The 22,945-nt window shown below is 36.5% G+C and overlaps 1 protein-coding gene across 1 annotated transcript; it reads right to left on the reverse strand.

Moving 5' to 3' along the window:
- Positions 1-377: 377 nt before the first annotated feature.
- LOC149201684 (universal stress protein A-like protein) lies at positions 378-1,417 on the reverse strand. Its single transcript, XM_089399792.1, has 3 exons — positions 1,088-1,417; positions 769-991; positions 378-672 (listed from the first exon to the last, which is right to left on the reverse strand). Exons 1-3 carry the CDS (start codon positions 1,281-1,283, stop codon positions 585-587), a joined length of 507 nt encoding a protein of 168 aa, XP_089255918.1. The 5' UTR covers positions 1,284-1,417; the 3' UTR covers positions 378-584.
- Positions 1,418-22,945: the final 21,528 nt, after the last annotated feature.

Here is a 22,945-nt window from a genome sequence, read left to right on the forward strand (position 1 = left end):
AGAACTTACATCATAATTGGCTGTGCACAAGAGTGGCTGTGCAAAAGAGTGGCATGAACATGGGCATGCTCCAAATCTCTCAGTAAAGGTAATGGTAGGCACTTCTTACATTAAATTAATTAAATACCCATTAGCAATAGCAATTGCAATGGCAACGACCATTCAAGTAACTCCTTCGGTTGAATCTGCCAGTAGAAAATATATTTATGGTAGTTATTTGAATCTGCCAGTAGAAAATATATTTATGGTAGTTAGAGTTGATAATGGTTGGTGTATTTCTTAAGACTGGTGTGATGAAGCGTGTAGTACGAATATTATATCCTCTATATGTATTTCAATACTACTGAGAACTGATAAGATCAAGCCTTGGAAGAATATTTGACAAAATAATTTTTATTCAGTTAGTCACAGGAAGTACAGAAGTTGAACTCTTTACAAAGTTACAAAGTTTTATATTAGCATCATAGCCCTCTATTTTGTTCCACACAGCCTCCCCAAAAGCGCACAATCTTTCAATTCCTGATGGAAGAAACCCACAGGCACTAAAAGATGAAATCACAAATCACTCCCAGGCATTTGGAATTCTATTCTGAAAACACTTTTTTGTTGACAACCACAACAGGGCATTTGGAATTCCGGCTGCAATAGTCACTCACACTGCCCCTGATTGCTCTGCAAATAGTAAATCACATAATTACACACATGAATCTGCAAATTTATTTTGAATAGATACAACAATAAAAATTACAGATTACAGTAAATAACTACCTAATAAAACCACCATGCCCATGGCTTCCCACGACCAGCAAATGTGCCCCCAATTTAGCCACTGCTTCGCATATCCTCTCCTTGGCCTCACCAGTCACAACATGGGTCTCTGCCTTAACACCATAACGATCGCAGATCTTCAGAGCTCGGTTTAATACCATTTGGGTGCTCCTCTTTGCATCCAAGTCCAGAAATTCAAAAACTTGATTGCTTAGAATATAAGCTGCATGGACAGTACAGATAATTTAGACTACAGAATCCCAAAAAACAGAGCAGGTTGAGAAATGGGCAAATTCCAAAAAGTTTTGAAAGTAATTACCAGGACCCGCAGAAAAAGAGGAATCAGTTGACTGGACATGGATGAGAATCAAGTTATACAATTGCTGCTGCTGCTGGATATCTGTTGTTTCATTTACTTTTCCTGCTTCAATTGCTGAGAGATGTTTGCAGGCCCATTCACAGGCCCGCATACTCTCCTCACTCTCATCCACTGCAACCACAACATTCTTCATCATTTTAATTCTATGCCCCTTTAAACTTTTCACCAGCTGGAATTGAACAAAGGGGAGGATGGATTGGCTCGCATCAGTTGCTAGCTCTGGCTACTAATTGTATGGCATTCTATAAATACTAAACAAACATTGTGGCTGCAGATTCTACTGGAGAACTGTTTAATATTATAATAGTTTTTTTGCTAGTTGTCTGAATATGGTTAGCCATGAATTTTTTATAATTCATTTAAGAATTTAGAGTATGATGTACCATAATCAATTTTAAATCCTAATTATATCCAAATTTTATTGTTTTTAAATTTTGAAAATTGGCCGACTTCACTCATTCCATCAATCATTCAACAATCCCCAATTATTTTAAAGATATAATAACCATAATTCATGGTCAAGAGGTTGGATGAATGGCAACACCTGCCCTGTGGGCCGCCCCATATGAAGGGATTGCATATGGATGGATGCCAGCTCTCTGCAATAATTTCAAGGAGGTCTATTATGAAACAGCGCCGTTCACCCCATTTGTTGAAATTGGTGTCACATTGAAAAAGGCGTATGCATACCACGTCGCTTAACTGTGACATATATAATAATGTAGAGATGTGATGATTTGTATGAATTCAGTTAACCACTCCATGCAAAGATACTTCCGTCCAGAACAAGATATCGCTTGAAAGTGACTGAATCATGTGACACTACGACGTGCATTACAAGTAATTGTTTGAAAGCTCGGCCATTATCCAATCATCCATGGTAAGCACACCATATTTCATGTTAGGTGCATCAAAATAATGGATCTCTGCTTAGGTTTCCTGCTTGACTAAGATAAGTATAAAATATTTTAGGTTAGGTACATCAAAATGATGGATTTTTGATTAAAGCTTTTTGGTTGATTAAGATTTTATATATTAATAAAATGATGTTTCAAAGTTGTGGTTGGGAAGAGATATGGGTAAAATATATTATTTTACTTTTATTTATAAGGGTATCGGTGGGGTGAAGATATTGTGTAAGATATATTAATGGAGACATTGTGTAAAATATATCAACCTCACCCTTATATATGAAGTTATGAACGTAGGGGTGGTATGTTTTGCCTCGTCGGCGAGGGGAAAGGAGATATTGTACAAAATATATCACCCCTTTAAGGTGACGAGAGATATTATGCAACATATACCACCCCACCTTTACATACGATGGTGGGGCTCATCTGCTCACCCCCGTATATATATGGGTGAGGGTGAGGGTGGAGGTGGTATATTTGCACAATATCTCTGGGGTGGGGTTATATTTTGCACATTATTTCTAAGTTGGGGTGTATTATGGGGTTGGAGGTGGCATAGTTTGCACAATATCTCTAGGGTGGAGTGGGGTATATTATTACAAGGTAGTACTAAAAACATATTATGGTTTAAAAATATCCCAAAGCATAGATCCAAATTAAATTATCATTCGAATAGCAAATCTTTGTGTACTCAATTAAACTATCGTTGGGGTAGAAAATTATTGTCTCTTTCTTATATATATGTTATTTAGTGAGGACGATGATATATTAATAGAATTGATGAACCTAATAAAATAAATTTGGAAAGAAGGGAAGTTATCAAATTGTTCCAATGGTGAGCTCTTGTTTGAGCTTAAAGTACTGAGAAAGAATGTGCTCTAATGGTGTTCTTTGAGCTTATACTAGATAGAAATAATGTGTCACTTGTTTGAAAGTAAGAATGACAACTATTAATGATAAAAAGGGACTTCATACAAGGTCAACATAAGTGTTTTATTAAGTAATCTTCATATTCAAATAAACAACAAATATCAATAAGGAAACATACACTTGAGGTATCTATGATTGATGTAAGAGTCTCATTTTATAGGTGTATAGACATAGATGAGTGTTGGGTATGTGTTATATTCTTTGTACAACTACCTCTATGTGTTATACGAGTCATTGGGTATAGCAAGCAGGTTGATAGCCCCCTTGTTCGAGGTGTCGCGGGGAAAATTTTGGGTTTCTTTTGCATTTGTTTTTAACGATTTTTATCCCATGGTTTCCTCCTTTAACAATTTTATGACATATGGTGGTTTAGCCAATAGTTTTGTAGTTTCAATTAAGTAGAACCATGGTTGTATTCTAATCAAGGGTAAATTGATTAGTGTTTTATGGATGCGCAGGATATATATATCTAGAGAGAGAGAGAGAGAGAGAGAGAGAGAGAGAGAACTCCCTCTTAATTGTGGACCTTCTTACCAACCTTGTCCTTACATGATGTCATTTTTATCATTCTCAAGAGTAGGGCTTCTTCTTATAGCATAAACGATTAGTCCTAGGGATTTCTAATTCAAACCTTTGTTAGAGTTTACAAACCCTGGATGTTTCAATATTCAAGGTTTTCAAGACCAACCATTCTTTTAAAAATTACAAATTCTACAAGTATACCAATGAGTTAGTTGCAACCCTAGAAATGTTGTTAATAAGCCTTCTATTCATGGAGTACACTTCATTTCTTGATTATGAGAACCTATTTTTTTTATAAGAAAGGAAAGGATATGAGTTACGATCTCTAATCTATCTATCCATATCTTTTATAATACATAAGATTATTCTACATGTTAATTCCTAGATGTGAGTTCTCCATGGCCTAGTGGACTCTACATTTCATCCGATGTAATTGACATAGGTCATTAGTTGCAAGAAAAACTTGAAATGAATAAAAAATATACATACCTTTTCAACCTTACATGTCCATCCTTACAACCCTTTTTATCACAAAGATCTAGTCTTCTTACAACAAGGATTATTTGACTTTTCTTCAGTTGATATATCTATATATATATATATATATATCATCTTCCTTCAACAAAGGTGCCTCAAACCTATATTTATCAAACTGGAGCATGATTCTCAGAGATATCTTTGAGTTGCTTCAAAGAGATAAGGAATTCTCATCATGGTAGTTCAAGTCATCTTGCTTTGCTACAGGAATGCTTTCCAAGACAGTCTTCTTTTCAAGCTTTGAGAATCATTTTAATTTGAGGTAACTTGGACCTCTCCACACGGTTTGAAAGGAGTAAAACTTGTTTCTATAGTTACTCGGATTTTCAAGTTCGAATGTCTTCTTCTGATCTAGATAGTAGAGCAACTTTTTATATGGATTGTGTCACAAACTTCAGATTGTCACCGTAAACTTAGATAATGTAGCTTGTATTTTTTATTTTATTTATTTATTTTTAATTTTTTTCTAGAGGAAAAAATTACAACTTCTTTATATAGATATAAAAAATATTGTACACATTATATGGATCTCCTTTCTATGTTTCCTTCATCTTTATATCAGTAGCATGAAAGTACATATTTCTTGGTTCTCTATTCAGTCTTATCATTCTTCTTTACATCAAAATCGTTCCTCTTTGAAAATTCTTACATTTTCTACACATTAGTCCCTATGATCTATATTCTGCCTATATTTTTGGAATAATATTACATATTCCAAAAACAATTAATAGATATACCTTCATTCTGTTGGGATAATGATACATGCCTTATTTTCCACCACCTCTATGAATAATTTATGCTACACACATTAATCATGACTCCCTCTTCGAAAGTAGAGAAATATAACTTACCTGAGACCCTTTCTATTCCTCTTTTTGATAGTAGATTAATTGTCTATTTTTCTACCTGTAAATATGGTCAAAACTTACTTTTTGGAAGGTTCTTACCAGTGTTTTAATGTGCTTCATCCAATTAGTTAAGATGGGTGTACTGAAATCATTGTATCCCTTCACCCATTATATGATGCCATTGGCATCGCCATATATCTGTATTTTCTCTATACCTAGCCATTTAGCCGCAATCAAAACTCCCCATAGTGCAATGACTTTAGCTTTACTATTAGTGCATTTTATACCTTCCCACCAAAAGTGGAAGAATTTGTATGAATCAATATATATGGTTGTTCCACATCCGCACTCTCTCCAAGAACACACTCCATCAAAAAAACCCACAGGGAACACTTGCCATATGTCTCTCATTTTGCATTTTTTTATAGTGGTTAATCTCTGTTGTCAGACCTATTTCATTGAAGTAGGACATTGTCATTATTACATCCTCACATATCATTGCTCCTTTCTATTCAAATGTAATTGCATTACGGCTACGCCAAATGGACCATATGATGTACAATGGTAGAGCTCTATATCTATGATGGTTTTTTAACCATAACCAAAGACATGAATATAGTGACTAAAAATGTCCCAAAGGAGCGATATTATAATTATCCAAGACCCCATACCATAGTGCCATCGCATATGGACAATGGAGAAACAAATGATTTGTGTCTTCCATTCCCTTCGTGCACAGGAGACATATGCCAAGCCTAGAATATCCTTGTCATTGAAGGTTATTCCATGTCAATATTCGATCATGAATGGTCATCCAACTAAAACATTTGATTTTATTAGGGAGATCCCATTTCCAAATGACCTAAAAATGTGTTGGAAGATAATGTTCCTCTCCTTCTTATGAGAATTTATATATATGTCTTTTACCATCGAATGACCCTTTTTTAGGGTTCCGCCCCATGACATGTGATCCTTTTGGTCACTGAGAGTAATACCTGCATTTCGAAGATTTGCAATATAATGTACCATTCACTTGCATATTCAAAAGGAATCTCTAAATCCTCTATCTTATACCATGCTTGTTGATCTATATAATAGGTTATGCGATGGAAAATCTGGTTAAGGAAATGAATCTCTTTTCCTTGGATATGATTGAGTATATGGACAACTAAAGAGTGATTACTAGTCATACCATTTATAGCATCTAGTCCTATCTTAATCATATATCCATCACCGACTTCCCAACACACATGTCCCATAAGATATTGTAAGACTTGTGTCGTGCTTCTCCATATGAATGATACCTGATATTTTTTCTGGCCCCATTTATTACCCATGAAGTGAATGATTGTCCAAACATTTATTTATCCTTAATGATATTTGATTGATGCCATATCCAGATACAACCCTCCACATAATTTTTACGATTAATGCCACATTGAAATAAGACGGATCTATGATCCCCCATCCTTCGTCTTCTACAAATCTAGCAATTTGGGTCCACCACACCAAATGAATCTTACCATGTAGATGGGACCCTGTCCATATAAAACATCCCATAATGTATTGAATTCTTTTAATAATTTCATAGGCTAAAAGAAAAGGATGCATCCAATATATAGATAAATTCTGAATAAATGATTTCAACATTACTGATCTTCCTCCGATTGACAACCATTTGTGTTTCCAACTGTCCAATTTATTTTTGAACTTTTCTATCAACCATTCCCAATCCTTGTTTTGGTATCCACTCGGCTTCAGCCTGAAACCAAAATATATGATACCTTTGTCAATATGGCTATATGCAACCCCAAAGAGCTAACATATTTCCTTAATCATTTCCTTCTCTCTGCCATTATGTACTAGGTTAGACTTTGTGCCATTCATATATAATCTTGTTGCATCACTGAAAGATTTGATGATTTTTTGTATTATTATATATTCATCAATAGATGCCTTCCCTTCGAATAATAGATCATTGACAAACATTAAATGAGATACATGTTGATGTTTGGAAACTCTAACCCCTATAATTTAAACTTTGTCCCTTATATCCCTCAATTTCCTACTCATAGTATCGATTACTAGGAGAAATAGCAAGGGTGCCAAAGAACAACCCAACCTCAATCCCCTGTATGCAAAAAAGAAATTAGAGGGAAACCCATTTATAATCACGACAAAGTTTGTAGTCTTAATACACCCCATTATCCACCTAATGTTCAGAGGAGTCATGCACACTTTAAAAAGTACCAATTTCATAAATTCCTAGTCAATGCAATCATATGCATTAATCAAGTCCCCTTGAGGATACAATGGAGCATCTGCTATGGAATACCAATGGCATCCTGTATTTGTCTTCCCTCTATGAACCTAAATTATTCTTCTGTGATGCTTTTAGGCAAAATCGGTTTGACTCTTAGGGAAATCAGTGTTGATATCGTTTTGTAAACATAATTACATAGGATATCGACCTGCAATCAACAAATTTCCTTGGGTTATTCTTCTTTGGGATAAAAAATAAACGTGACATTGATGGCCCCTGAGATAATACCCCTGTTCATATATTCCTCAACCACCCCCAACAGACCAGGTAACATCAGGTCCATGAAAAAAATTAATAATTCAACCCCCCACCCGTCTAGACCCAGACACTTATCCTTTACACATTCCTTCAATGTCTCTATCAGTTCTTTACTAGAGATGGGTTGTCCCAAATTATGATTATCTTCCTGGGTAATCATATTAGGGACGAGAGCAATAAATTCTGATTGGTCTCAATATGCATGATCCTTTTCCATAAAAAGCCCCTTGAAATGAAAAATAGCGACATGTTCCATTGAAGATTAGGTAGTAAATACATTCCCTTCTGTATCCCAGATCTTTCTAATGGAATTAAATTGCTTCCTTAGGTTAAATTTTCTATGAAAGTATTTGGAATTTCTGTCTCCTGAACTTATCCAGGTAGCTAGATTTTCTGTTGAATATCTTCTTCCCGAGCCTCTAAAATCAAATTCCTTTGACCCTCCAACTCAGTAATGTTGTCCCAGTAAGATTCCAAGAAATAGAGATGGTCCGCAAGATCGTTCAAGGTCCTTAGTGACTTTTCAATCTCCATTAAGATTTTATGTTCTTCCATATTCTTACCTATAATCCATAATCGGGCCTCTTTTTTCATTGTATTTAATTTCTGACATATGGAAGCCATTGGGGATAGAGAATGAGGGATAAGAAACCTATTCCAAAATTTGATAACCAATTACTTAAAATCATCCATGTGAAACCACTTGGGATTGAATTTGAATGGGTAATATCTTTGCACCTCCTCACCTTTCCAGGCAAGCATAATCTACATATGGTACGAGATGTGCATGGGGATGACGCGAGATTTGACATCCACCATATTATTAAACAAAGTTTGGCTGATTAAAAATCTGTCTAATCTCTTGGAGATACTGTCCCCTCCGGGTCGCCCATTCTTCCAAGTTGGTGCCAAAGGATCCAAAACATTATCAATAAGAGTGTTCGCTTCCAACAAACCAGTGATAAAGGCGGACATATTATCTTCTGTGGCCTTGTTGTCCCAAATTTCCTTTGACCCCGAAGAAAAAATTAAGTCCCCCGCCAAAATCAGTTAATTTAGGCTCAGTAATCCAAAATTAACCACACTATCCCAATAACTTCTGTGACCAGTATATGGAGCATAAGAATTGATAATCCGGATCCTACTGCATGACCCCAACGTGTAACTAGATAATGGAATACTTTCACATGTGTGATGAAGTATTTTATGTATACCAGAGAAATGATGAAGTATTTTATTATTTGTAATAGGAATGTGGCTTGGATCTTCTTACACGAGAAGCTTAGGTTCTTTTCTTAGGGATTTCGGCCCTATACACAAAAATTTCCATAGAGATCTCATCCCTCAGATATAAATAAGACCAATCACAAAGAATGTCTGCAAGAATTTTGGCCTTAAACACAAAGAAGGCTTCCACAAAGTTTGGATTATAATGTTAATTTCATGCTTTAGACTTTCAAGCAAGTATTCTTCTACTTCGTTTCATCCTTATTCTCCTTGTATTATACATTGAATAGAGATAAGATGACATTCAAGTGAGAGAAATCACGACTCTTAAACTTAGAGAGGGCTTAGATCATGCTTTTATGCCACATAGACTTGTCATTTGTTGGAATATTTCATCTTTGTTATCCTTGAATGCTTCAACATGCTCTTGGATAATAACTCAAACAATGACTTTCCTCCAATTCCAAAAACTTCTTGTAGCTTGAAGATTTCCTTCTAACCTAGCTTTGGTTCCATGTTGAAATTTGTTTGATAGCTAGAATTTCTTATCATGATAATTACTTGTGACTTATTTATATATGCTTTTCCTTTAGTATTTTCTTTATCCATTAGGTCATCAAATACTTATATAAATACAATGCACAAAAGACAATAAATAGCAAAATTTAGGCCTAAGGCTAGTGAAAAACCCATGGGGGAAAAACCCATCAATCCTTTCCTTATGGATTCTTCGTCAACAAGAGAAATCCAAGTTAAGCTACCTAGTGATCCAAGAGCCAAGTCAACCCTCCAAACTATGGCATGTATTGTCCATAAGATAGTCAACTAATCTACCATATGCACGTCTATGTACTTCTACATCAATATAGGAGACTTTCCCTTAGAAACCTGCATCATCATGTATCTTTGAAACTCCCATTGTAATAGGAGAATGTCCCTCTGAAATTTTCTTCATCATATATCTCAGATTGGTTCACATTCTACAAAAAGTGTAGTCTAAAACTAGCTCACATAGGTTCCATAGGAAGATTTCATTATTACAGGAATGATGGCACAAAAACTCACTTCTTCTTTCACGGAAGCTCACATTATATACCACAGAAACTAGCATTATTATAGAGAAAAGTGTCACAAAAAACAGAAGCTTGCATCATCTGCTACAGGAAGGTCATATATATTCCTCAGAAGTTCTTCATTTATTAACCTCAGAATCTCCATATTCTACCTCTGATCAGCCATGCAAATCGTCTTCAAATGGTGGAGGAAAAGTGTTCATAAATACTTGTTCCTTCATCTGAAAGGAAACGTATTTTGAGCAAGCTGACTTATCTTCTTGGAGGGCCGACTTGGAAACATGGAGGGACAAATGACACATACAAAATTAAATTTTTCTTCTTTTTATAGCGTGTTGGGAATGGGTCCCCTAGGGTAAATTTTGGGGTTAAAAGCCCAAGTTTTGTATAAAGAATGTAAATTCTTCACATTTTGTGGTCGCAGAGTGCGAAGATGTAAACAGTCAAAAAGGGTTTTTGCCCTTAGTTTAGATAGCTTGTGTCGGCTTGATGAGATCCACCCTTGGTCTACGGGACATGGGAATGTATAAAAAGGGAGTCTTAGAAGAGTCTAAGGGAGTTATTTAGTAGAGTCCTAAGTAAGTTTTTGTGCAATTGAGAGCTAAGTGCGAATAGTCTTAGCATAGGAAGAGGCTCTACAGCTGAGTGCACAGAGGCCTAGGGTAGAAGTTCGTAGCTGAGTGCGTGGACCCCTGCATCTGTGTGCGTAGGGAAGTTAGAGTCTGTACTAGAGATCTGAACCATCAATAAAGAGAATTATTCTGGAGAAATCTGTGTATGAGCTATTTTACTTCTATTATAAATGTTTGTGATTATGTTACATTGAATACTATATTTATGACTTAATGTTATAGTGATGTGCGATTCTATGTATTTTACTTTGTCATATGAAAGCGAGTAAGAATATTTGATTACGTGAAGATAATCATAATGCATGTTGAAGTTGACCACTACTTAAGCTAATCAGGGTAGACATAGAAGTAAGAGTAATTATAGAGGCACGTAAGTGTCTGAATTGACCATTTAGGGTCTGCGAAGGACGATCAGAGACTTTAGCAAAGGTTTCAAAGCCGAATAGGAGAAGTACTTTGATAAGCCCTAAAGGGGCTTATAGGTCTGCACAAAATAAGGGTTAGGGTATAAGACGACATCACGACCATCTCAGGGTGCAAAAACTTGGTTCCTACATCCCCCCATACTACTTAAGGTGAGGCTTCAGTCTACGCTCCGTGGATTGATTATGAAAGGGCCAGTAGTGTAGGGATTTTCTTGGCTAATTAACATTGAACCTGGGTCAGGGCCCATCAAGCCAACAAATGGTTCCGTTTCTGGGTCTGGGAGCTGCATAACAAGATGTGTGATGTCGCATCATTGGAATCCAACTAAGAAATAGATCGAAGACTGGTTGGATAGAAATATCCACGAATTTGCGGTGCAAGAAAACAAGAATCCGTGATTAACGAAAGAACAATGGTTAGACAGATACCTATACACATAAATACATGAGATCTTCTTATGTTCCTTCTCGGTTGAGTTGTATGAGTGGATTGCGAAATTGGCAGATAGCCAAGGAAGGTGGAGGCTTGACAATCCAATAGTCTGGACCTCGAAGTTAGTACAAAGATTAGAAGCCTCTGAAGATAAGATCTCATGCGCTGTCGATCATTGGCTCGATCATGTCATAGGAGGGGTCGTGACAGAGTTTGTGGTTGATACCTCGATTAGTTATAGAGAAGCAGATCGCCGCTTCTTCAAGGGGCTACGAGGTAAGTATTTAAAATCGTTAAATACTTAGATTAAGATGCTCTTGTGTGAAAAGCGGGTTATGTATCTACCTTGATGTTTGGGGCTCTGCGAAGTGGAAGGACATTCAAGAACAAGAGAAGAACGAGCCCTGAATATATCCTGCTAATTGAACCCCCTTTGAGTGATGACGAGGAAGCAGCACATGCATATCTCGAGAGCGCTATTAAGTTGATAAAGCAAGGGTTCCCACGAATACCCCATCCACCCACACCACCTCCATCTTCACCCCTGCCGCATATGTCTTTGCCTACACCACCGCCACCTTCGCCGCCATTCAATATGGCAAACTTTGTAAAGCTACCTGTGTTTAAGGGCGTAGGAAATGAAGATCCGAACCAGTTGTGGTTCATTGCAAAGGTTGTATGGGAAGCTCAGGGTATCGTGGATGATCAAATGAAGAAAGCAACATTGGTGAGTTCTTTGCAAGATCGCGCGCTAACGTGGTACATTAAGTATTGCAATGATAACTAGATTTCCCCCTTGGCAAATATCCAGACTGCGCTGAATAAGGAATTTAGTAGACTTAAGTCTGAGGTGCAATCAATTGTGGGATTCAAAGAGATCATGATGAAGCCTGGTGAGACACCCTGGGATCTGGATTAGAGATTGAAATGTATGATCCGTGAGGCTAACATGAATCTGACTGATGGGCAGCACCGCGAATGGTTTGTGGCTTCACTCCTGCCTCATCTAAGGGTTGTGTTATCAAAATAGTAGATTGGGACGTAGGCGGAAGCTCTGGAAATCTCGATGAGATTGCATGAGACACCAATGCAAGATGCTAACCTGGGAGTTCAACATATTCATGCGCAGTTGTAGAACCTTTGCCTAGAAATGCAGAGTCTGAAGAAATATAGAAAAACTCGGCCCGAGGCGCGTGAAGAAGTTTGGTTCCTGAAGTGCAAGATCCAAGGGCATGACAAAGATTAATGTCCAACTTTTGCAAATTATGTAGTAGCAGGGAGACCAATGCCTCTGAGACCGGAAGCTCCAACAGGGCCAAGTACTGGGCCTGCGCTATGGTGTGCTATCTATCAAGTAGCTGGAAAAGATGCAACAAACAATCAACATTTGCTGCAGAAATTCGTATAGACACTGCAACAACTCTTCTGCAACTTCTGTCAATCAGTGGGTCATGATGAGCGCAATTGTCGTAGTTATGAATTAATGATGGATAGAACACCTGCATACAGGGTGCAGGTAGAAACCCGGCCTCTGAATCAAGGCGTTGGAGGAGTGCAAGGTGAGTATCAGGGGCACAGACGAGACCGAGGTGGAGGAGGACCTCGTAAAGGTCGAGGGCAGGTCATTTGTTACAACTGTGGGGGACCAGGACAATACGCGCGAGACTGCCTGAATACGACGCGACTCTCATGCCGCTATAGTACTCAGTTTAACCATGCGATGAAGGATTTCCCTATATTGTTAGCTAAGATATGTGAGAAGGGGGTGAGGCCTCAGCAGCCGACTCAAAACTTGCAGATGATGAGGGCTGAGCCTCGCGAGGAAGATCCTAAGGTAAACATTGTGTTGCGAAGCAGAGAAACAACTGGTGAAGATAAGGGGAAGCAGCTTGAATAAGGTGAGTAGGTCTGCAAAGTGCCAGAAAAGGAGGTCGGGTTTGATTTAGAATGAACGAAAGAAACATTTATGGAAGCGACGAAAAGCATTGCAGAGGCCACTACCTCAGGGAGTCACAAGAAGCCAACTGAAGAAATGGACCCATCCATGATTACCATGTTCTTGGAGACCTTCATGAAACTACTGTGCGATAACAAGGTTGTGAAAGGACTGCAGGAGCTGATAAATAGGTGCGCTGGGAAGGAAAACGCTATTAACGGACCACAAGTAGTTAGAAATATTGACAGGCATAAGATGAGAACGAGGTGTGAGATGAGGCTTACTACACAAATAAGAGAATATGAGATGGATCAAGTTATTTTAGATTTGGGGTCAGACGCGAATGTTTTGTTGAAACAGACATGGGAAAGAATGGGGAGACCTGTGCTACAATGGTCTCCAATTCAGTTAAGAATGGCGAATCAACAGAAAATCATCCCAACAGGGAGGTTGCAAGGGGTAACTGTTGATATTGAGGGCACAAGTGCCCTAGCTAATTTTGAAGTGATAGAGATTATGGGTGACAACAATCCATACCCCGCCCTCCTTGGGATCGATTGGGTCACTGACATGAAAGGGGTAATCAATTTGAAGAAGCGAAAGATGATATTTAAGAAGAAATCGCTCCGCGTAGTAGTTCCCCTTGACCCTGCAGAAGGACCGTGCTATACTGAACCAATTCACGATTATGAAAGTGATGACAATTTGGACCAGATTTATAAGATAACGACGCGAGATCAGGACTGGGTGAATCCGACAGCAGATGGATGTATTGCATGGGACCGTGAAAGTTCCTGCACATTAGATTTAGACAAAGAACTGGAGCACTGGTAGAATCAATTGCATGAAGTATCTACACTGCGTTGTAATATGATGACCAAGTCATTGCGCTGTGTATCATCAGAGGTAAGAAAGCTACCTTACTATGATGGTTTAACTGATGTTGATCACTTTTTGCATGCATTTGAGAGAGAAGTGCCAGAGAAGAATTGCTTCCAAGCCCTAGACTGGGTGTTGCGTGCTACACCTACGAGATGGTGGGGCACACACAAGGACAATTTTGATGATTGGCGTGTATATAGAAAAATGATGAGAGTGCGGTTTGGTCACCCACAAATGCGGCTAACAGAAAAGTATGATGGGAAGAAAGATCTGCACGCATTTGGCCAAATGGACTAAAGTGTATGGAGCAAAGCCTCAGCTGGAGTGGGTCCATTTGTTTTGTCATACCTTGGATGTTATACCGATGAATTGGTACTTGGAGACAAAACTCCGCCATGGCACTGAAGAATGGTATGTTTTGCGCCAAGGATTTTTTATGACGTTCAGCTTTGAGGATGCGTTTGAATGTATCGATGAAGCATTGCAAGAGGTTAAGGCAATGATCTCCAGGATACCGCAATATCCTCTACATTTGATTCAACCTGATTGGACTACCCAGCTGAGCCACGTGCTGAAGTGCTACAATGTAACAACGGAAGAAGATGAAGATCCGAGGAAGATTAATATTCCAGAGACTGAAGGTCACCGTGAAGTTGAGGGACCACACCTAGAGAACCCAAACATAACCAAGCCGCTCAAAACTAGACAGGTGAACATTGGCACGGAGGCAAAGTCGATGTTTTCAAATATTGGGGGACTACTAGGACAACACGACAGTAGATAAGGTCATCGAACTACTCTATGAATATCAGGATCTGTTCTCCACAAAGTTTTCAGATCTGAAAGGGATAATAGGAGACTTGGGTGTCATGAATATCACTCTAAAACCAGACGCGAAGTCAGTTAAGCAAAGATATTACCGCCTCAATCCGAAGTATAAAGAAAGGGTCCATTTGGAGTTGGATAAAATGCTTGTAGTAGGTGTCATTGAACCAGTCAAGGAGTCTGATTGGGTAAGCCCAATGGTAGTTTAGGACAAGAAACAAAAGGATGAGATACAGATATGCGTAGATCTCAGGAAGTTGAATGATGTCTGTGTGCATGATTCCTTCCCAACCCTGTTCACCGATGAGGTGTTGGATAACGTTGGAGGCCAAGAAGCATATTCGTTTACTGATGGGCTCTCAGGGTACCATCAGATCAAGATCGCGCAGGAGGATAGAAGTAAGATGACCTTCACGAGTGAGTGGGGATTCTTCCAGTATACTGTGATGCCTTTTGGGCTGAAGAACATCTCAGCAATCTTCTCGCGCGTAGTCATCGCAGTGTCCAAATATTTCATTCACAAATTTATGGAGGTATACTTTGATGATTGGACAGTGTTTGGACTGGTAAAGTGCCACGTAGCAAGACTGCGCTTGATGCTAGATACATGCCGGAGGTACCCGATCACACTCAATCTAAAGAAATGTTTGTTCTGCGTCCCTTTTGGGATTTTGCTGGGTCATGTGGTATGCAGACAAGGCTTGATGGTAGAACCTACGAAGATCACAGTTATAATCAATTTGGAGGCACCAAGAAGTGTGAAATAGTTGCGCGCAATGTTGGGGCATACAAGGTACTATAGAAAGTTCATCAAAATCTATGCCCAGACCACCGCGCCGATGAGAAACTGTTAAAAAAGTATGCTACATTCTTGTGGAATGAGGAATGTCAAAAGAGCTTGGATGTGCTCAAAGAGGAAATGGTCACCGCGCTGATCCTAGTCTTCCTGGATTTGAAGAAGGAATTTCATGTGCATGTGGATGCATCATGTATTGCGCTAGGAGCAGTACTGACACAAGCAGGTGAGGGAGAATTGAATCATCCCATAGCATTCACAAGTAGGAAGCTATCTAAAGTTGAGAAAAATTATTCAACGATAGAGTGCGAAGACCTGGCCATGGTATATGCGCTCTAGAAGTTTAGGCACTACTTTCTAGGAAGACACTTTAAGATGTGTACAAACCATTCTGCATTGAAGTACCTGGTGAACAAGCCTGTGTTGGGGGGGGGGGGGAATATGCAGATGGTTGTTGTTGTTTCAAGAATATGATTTTGAAGTTATTGTGAAACCAGAACGATTGAATGTTGGGCCAGATCATTTGTCGCGCATTGAAACAAGAGAGGAGCCTATTAATTTGGAGGAAGGACTACCTGACGCGCATCTCTTTGTAGTGCGCATCACGGAAAGTCACTTTGAAGATATTATACACTTCATGACGACAGGAACGACTCCAGAAGGATATACTAGCGAAAAAAAGAAGGAATTGGTGGTGCATAAGGCAGACTTTTCTGTCATTGCAAGACACCTGTGTAAAATGGGATCAGATGAAATACTGCGACATTATGTGCCAGAATTTGAATGAAATAGTATCCTCACTGAGGCTCATGGAGAAGCCGCGGGAGGACATTATGTGGGCAAAGTAACAACGCAAAATATTCTACACACTAGGTTGTGGTGGCCGACATTGCATAAGGATTCAAAGGCGTATTATAGGGCATGCAGTGCATGCCAAAGGACTGGAAGACCCTCGAGGAGGGATGAGCTACCGCTAAATCTGTAGATATCATTACAGCCCTTTTAGAAGTGGGCAATTGACTTTGTGGGACCAATTCAGCCTTCAGGAAAGAAAACGGGTGCGCGGTACATCATCACCGCGACTGAGTATTCAACCAGATGGGTGGAGGTGCATCCAATGAAAGACTGTACAAGCGCGACAACAACAAAATCCATTTTTGAGTACGTGCTGACAAGGTTTGGTTGTCGAAAAATTTTAATGAGCGATTGTGGTACACATTTTATATCAGAGCATAGTTTATATTGGAGCTTATTTTAAAAACCTATGATATCCTATTTCAAACATTGATATGTGAACTTTCGATACTCTACATTAAACTTATGGTACAATTTACAATCTTCATATCAGAAACACATAACAAAAATTCCTTATATAATATACTCTCTGCATACTCCAAACTCCATATCGGAACCTTGGGGTTGTTGGATATCCAAAGGCACATGACAAAATGTAACAATAAGGGAGATCTCCGATATTTTAAACTCCTGATAAAAATTTACTTCAATAGCTATTTAACTTTGGAGTTATATTAAAACATTGGAACCTCGGGACCTTTTGGGTTTCGTAGCATTTGTTTAAAAAATTACGATATTCCTAACCTCTGATATTCCAATGGCTTATTCGGTTGGGGCTTTAAACATTGATTTGTAAAATCGTTTGATGCTTTTGATTCATTGGTTTGAAATGGTTAGTGAAATAATTTTTATTAGTTTTATTAAAATATCATATTTCAATATTAATTAATTTTGTAAATAATTTAATTAATTTATTAATTAACTTGTATTTAATTAATTAATTTACTTAATTTGTATATTTATAATTTAAATTAATGTTTTTAAATAGCATATAATTGTAATTAATTAGTTTTAATTATACATTTAATTAGAATTAGATTTTTAATTAAATTTTCTGAATTTTAGCCCGATATTTTTCTAGAATTCAGATTTTTTTGACACTTCATCTTTGGGGCATATATGGATATTTATTCAACCAAATGAAAGCCACAATAGCTCATTGGAATTCTAAGACAAAGGAGGATAATATGGGATGGTTTATTTGATAAAATATCATCATTTAATGACCTATAAATCTAACAAAAGGAAAAGTGACGAATTTGAAACAAAATTAATTTTATTATGTTGATTTGGAAAAAAATTATTAGGTTTGGAACACTGTTGTTACTAATTGCTCCTCCAATATTACTCAAAAACAAATCAGACTCAACAGAAGCAATCACATTTTGAAATTTATTTGGATTTTAATTTATTGTTTTATTTTTAACAATTTGTTGAGAATGATTTTTTGTTTTCTATTTTGTTCATCAAATCTGTTTTAATTTATGAATTTCAATTGATTGTGGCAGGAGAGTAGTTGAGGAGATGAGAAAGAAAATATTTTGATCAATAGAATTGCTCCAATAAGAGAGGAAATAAAATTTTGGCCAATCAATTTATTGGAGTAAATTTATTCTCCTGTAGTTCTCTCATTTTAATTCTCTTTTGTAATTTCAAATTGGGATTTTGTTTAATGGGGTTATGGGGTCCTAGATCTAAAACTTGGGGAGAAAATTCTCTACAAAGAGAGGGCTTTTTGCACTATTGTAGGGATCAATATTTTTGTATAGAATTAACTAGTTTGGACCATAGTTGAGGAGATTAAAAGAGATGTATCTTTACTCTGAAAATTTCATGCTATCATGAAATTTTCTAAGAATTTCATGTACTCAAATACTGTAATCATATATTTAATTATTTTACACTACTATCGGAGATAGAGGCTGATTAGTGGCCTGCAATTAGTAAAATTTGTCGAAATTCTTTATTCCAGATAAGTATGTGTTTTTTAGCTTTTGCATTATTGTGAATTCATTTAAATACATGCTTGTTTTAATCATTTGAAAGCTATCTTTTAATGATTGATCTAATTGTTGTCAAGTTAAATTCTGAATTCAAATAGATAAACAGAGCATACTTGTTAACTATTTAGAATATTCATGTCAAGTTTATCTTGATTTTAGTAATGATTGTTTTATGAGAACTATTTCCGTAATGCGATCATATCCTTTTAGTTTGAATTCATTTTATTTGAATTTGGATGTATGTGCACCAGATATTTGATGACTATTCATCAGATCGTTGAATACATATACTTTCTTGAACTACAACTAAGTCTAGGAACTATTTCTTTGGCTTATTGACTTCATTTTTATTCCAAATATAAAGTTGGTCCAAATCCCCTTTTTACCTTGCTCTTGCTTGAGAGGGGGAGTAATCCTTCTCTCAATCGAGATAGATTTAGTATTTACTTTCTGTTACTTAGAGTAGATCTTCATTTATCTTTATTTATTTCATTCTAGAAGTCCTCTTTTATAAGGGGCATACTTTAGAGTGGTTTGGATGAGCTAGTAATTCAACTTAAGGATCATTTTCTTCCGTGAGCTCTGCAAGAGGGAATATCTGATGTCTCTTCTCTATTGACAAGTAATAGATGTACTATAAGCCAGTAGAGATAGAGAGAAGGTAACTGGACCTAGTTTAACCAGTCATAACCACCATTCCAAATGAAAAAAGAGCTGCTTTAAGCTTTTGACCGAGTGGTCTCCCTTATAATTTTGACATGGGCATTTTGGGCCATCAACAAGTCCTATGAAAAATAAGAAGATCGATATGCCAAAGTTCCAATGCTATGGCTGTCAGTAATATGGGAATTTCAAGAGAGATTGTTTGAAACTCAAGAAGGAAAACAAGAAAAGAAAATAAAGGATTGAAGCTCATTTCACCAAATAAATAGAAGATCCTGATGATAAGAAACCCAAGAAGGAAGGGATATATCTTCACTATTAAGGTCTATTGAGTACATAACAAGGAGAAGTAGGAGGTGAAAAAACCTCCACCATGGATGTCAAGATGAGAAGCATTGTAAGTATGACAATATGCATCTTAGTGGAGAATGACATCATTTTAGAAGCATACGATTGAAGCAAGAGCTCATGACATCAATATAAAAGCTTGGAAGGATAGCTAAAGTAGAAGTCTAGAAGGATGTAACATTCATCATAGAAAGGAAGTATCTCTTGGTAGCCACATTAAAAGCATAAGTGGTATATATGGTTGAAATAATGTCATCTAGCATGATAGAAGATAAAAATAATTCATCATACATCATCATCATTAGAGAGGAGCATTGCAGGATGAGGATAATCAGGACCCTCAGTTGGAATCTTCATTATAAGGTTCACCTCGACTTGGAAGAAGAAAGTGTCTCGCTGATCATTCCACCATGTGTGGGATCTATTATTTAGAAAGATGATGGTATGGTGATTGTTGTAACTTAATTTGACACCCTGTAAGTTACAAAATTATTTAAAAAGAATTTGTCACCTTCCTACAATTTTATCCTTACCTTGATAAATTTCTTCCTTTAAATATCATTTCATCTAACCCTTTCAATTGCTAAACCATGAAGTTTATGAAGTTTTTATAAATGTATCCGAGTTATTTTTAAAGGTTTTTATTTTAAATAAAAATCAATTTTAATATATATATATATATATATATATATATATATATATATATATATATATAATATTAAAACTTAGTTTTAAAAATAACAAACCTAATCTCCAAACTATAGAAACCACATTTTATCTTATGCCAAATAAGTCAAGTCACAAGTCAAATCGAAAAAAGTCAAAATTAAATGTATGCCCCCACCCCGCACTTAACTATTAAACCACCCTAATCTTTCATGCCTCGAGATGTGTGAAGAATTAATCAATGGTTATCGATGAATTTCGAGGTTAGGCTATTTACTACTTTTTACAATTGTCAGGCTCTCAAGCATTTCGGACCCCCCTCCTAAACCACTTACTACCTAACCCCCTCCCCCGCCCCCCCATGCCTCGAGATGTGTGAAGAATTAATCAATGGTTATCGATGAATTTCGAGGTTAGGCTATTTACTACTTTTTACAATTGTCAGGCTCTCAAGCATTTCGGACCCCCCTCCTAAACCACTTACTACCTAACCCCCTCCCCCGCCGCCCCCCAAAAAAACCATTATCTGTATTAATTCAATTTTTATAAAATGTTGCAAGAGGGAAATTTCATATGTTTATGAAATAAATTTTATATGGATGGGAGGCTAAGTAAAATGCATATGAGGTGAAAGGATATTTTTACAGGTCATACATTTAAGTAAATGAATTTATAGGTGAAAGTTACAGGTGATATATTTATGAAATGAGGTTACAGGTGAAAGCAAGAGGCTAGTAAAAAAAATTTTTATAGGAAATAAAGACATTTTTTTTGCTATGGTATAAAGAGGAAAAAATGCACGAAAAATGAGATTTGGATACATACTTATCCAAATATTTTACAGGAGTAAAAGGGGAAATTAAAAAAAATACTTTACCAACCATGGCAAAACAAGACATGGTTTTTAAAAAATCCATGGGAGGAAATCAGTCAATGGTTTTTATAAATATGTTTATGAATTCATTTATTTATCAATATATTAATTCAGACAAAACAACACATGGTTTTCAAAACCATGGGAAGGGAATCAGTTGATGGTTTTATGAAATATGTTTATGAATTTTATTATTCATAAATATATAAATTCGACAAAACAACACATGGTTTTCAAAACCATGGGAAGGGAATCAGTTGATGGTTTTATGAAATATGTTTATGAATTTTATTTATTCATAAATATATAAATTCAGGGAAAAATAAGACAAACTTCAAAACAAGACATGGATTTCAAACAATGGATGGATTTATGAGATATATATATTTGAGAAGATCTGAGAATTTCATTTATGAAATTCACGAAAATAGAGAAATATGAAATTCATTTACAAAATATTTGAAAAACATTTATCAAAATATTTTACGACAATGGTGAAGCATTTTTAAAAAGTGACATAAAATCATTAGTTAATTCAAGCATTGGAAATTCAAAGGGCACTTAGCAAAATAGATTAGTCAACCAAATTATAGACATGATTTTAGCATTTGAAGAAGGAGGAAGATCAACAATCATTCTTATACAAATTTAGAGACAAAGATATCAAAATTCAAAGGACACCTAACAGCAGAAGATCAACAAACTGGGATCAAAGTGTAGTTTTCCAGCAAACAATTTAAGCAGCTCAAGTGTTCAAGGCAGAAGACTTGCAAACAGTTCAAATTTTCCAGCAGATAAATTAGATATATTATTTTTACTTTAGGTGCATTGTTTAGGATTTTATTCCAGAAATATCGTAACAGTTTAGGAGAGATTTATATATATTGTTTGATTTTGAATGTAAATGGATTGGATTTTGATGCCAAAACCATGTCACTATTGTAAAGCTTTTATTATAGAAATCCTAATTGAAGTATTCTAGCTCCAATTCTTGTCAGAAATTGTGTTTCCTATATGTTTTTCTAGTGCCTTCATATCTTATTTTTGCACATGTTCAAAGTACTATAGAAGATCTAGGTAGGAATAGATTGAGTGTCACTCTCTTTGAAATCCCCTACAAAGTTATAATCATTTAAAGATATTAATTAAATACACTATTTGTCTTGGTTAATTCCTCTACATGTGTTAATTGTTTCCTTCTGTCATATTTTGAATGTGTTTTGTTTAGATGTAGAAATATTGTACATGCATACATTCTATCTGTTTGATTAAGTATTCAGAATGACCGCCTAATTATCGTGAATTCCCTTATATTCTTCTGTCAAATTATTTAAAAATCATGTTATTTTGTCAAATTGGATGTCGACACTTTGACCAAGGACTCTGCAAGAGAGGGATTTATTCATAAACAGAGATTGGACAATCATTAAAAGCCACCCAAAATAAATCATAAATTTGGTCATTATGCTTCATAGGTTGTTGCCCAGTGAGAGTGAAAAACGATAAATAAAGCCTCTAACAATTGAGGGAGACCCCTCTGGTTCAAGGGTCAGCTTGAACCTAAAGACTAGTTGAGTTGGTTTCTCGACATAGTTTTTGCAGCCAAGAACTGCCAATGAGAAACAAGTACAAAAATGACATAGGAGTGCAGCATGGTTGCAGTACTTTCATGCAAGGAAAGGAAGTTTTCAAAGGAATTCTAGATTACCAAAAGAAGAAAAGAGGTATGTGTGCATGTATTTGATAGTTTAAGTCATGTCATCATATAATTTCAAGATAACATGGTTGAATGCTCTATGTCATGAGCATGATCGAAAAAGAAGGATATCCT

The sequence above is a fragment of the Pinus tabuliformis genome, chromosome 2_1 (genome assembly GCF_031772625.1).
Source record: "Pinus tabuliformis cultivar Carrire ecotype Pingquan chromosome 2_1, CPIR1, whole genome shotgun sequence".
Lineage (NCBI taxonomy): Eukaryota > Viridiplantae > Streptophyta > Pinopsida > Pinales > Pinaceae > Pinus > Pinus tabuliformis.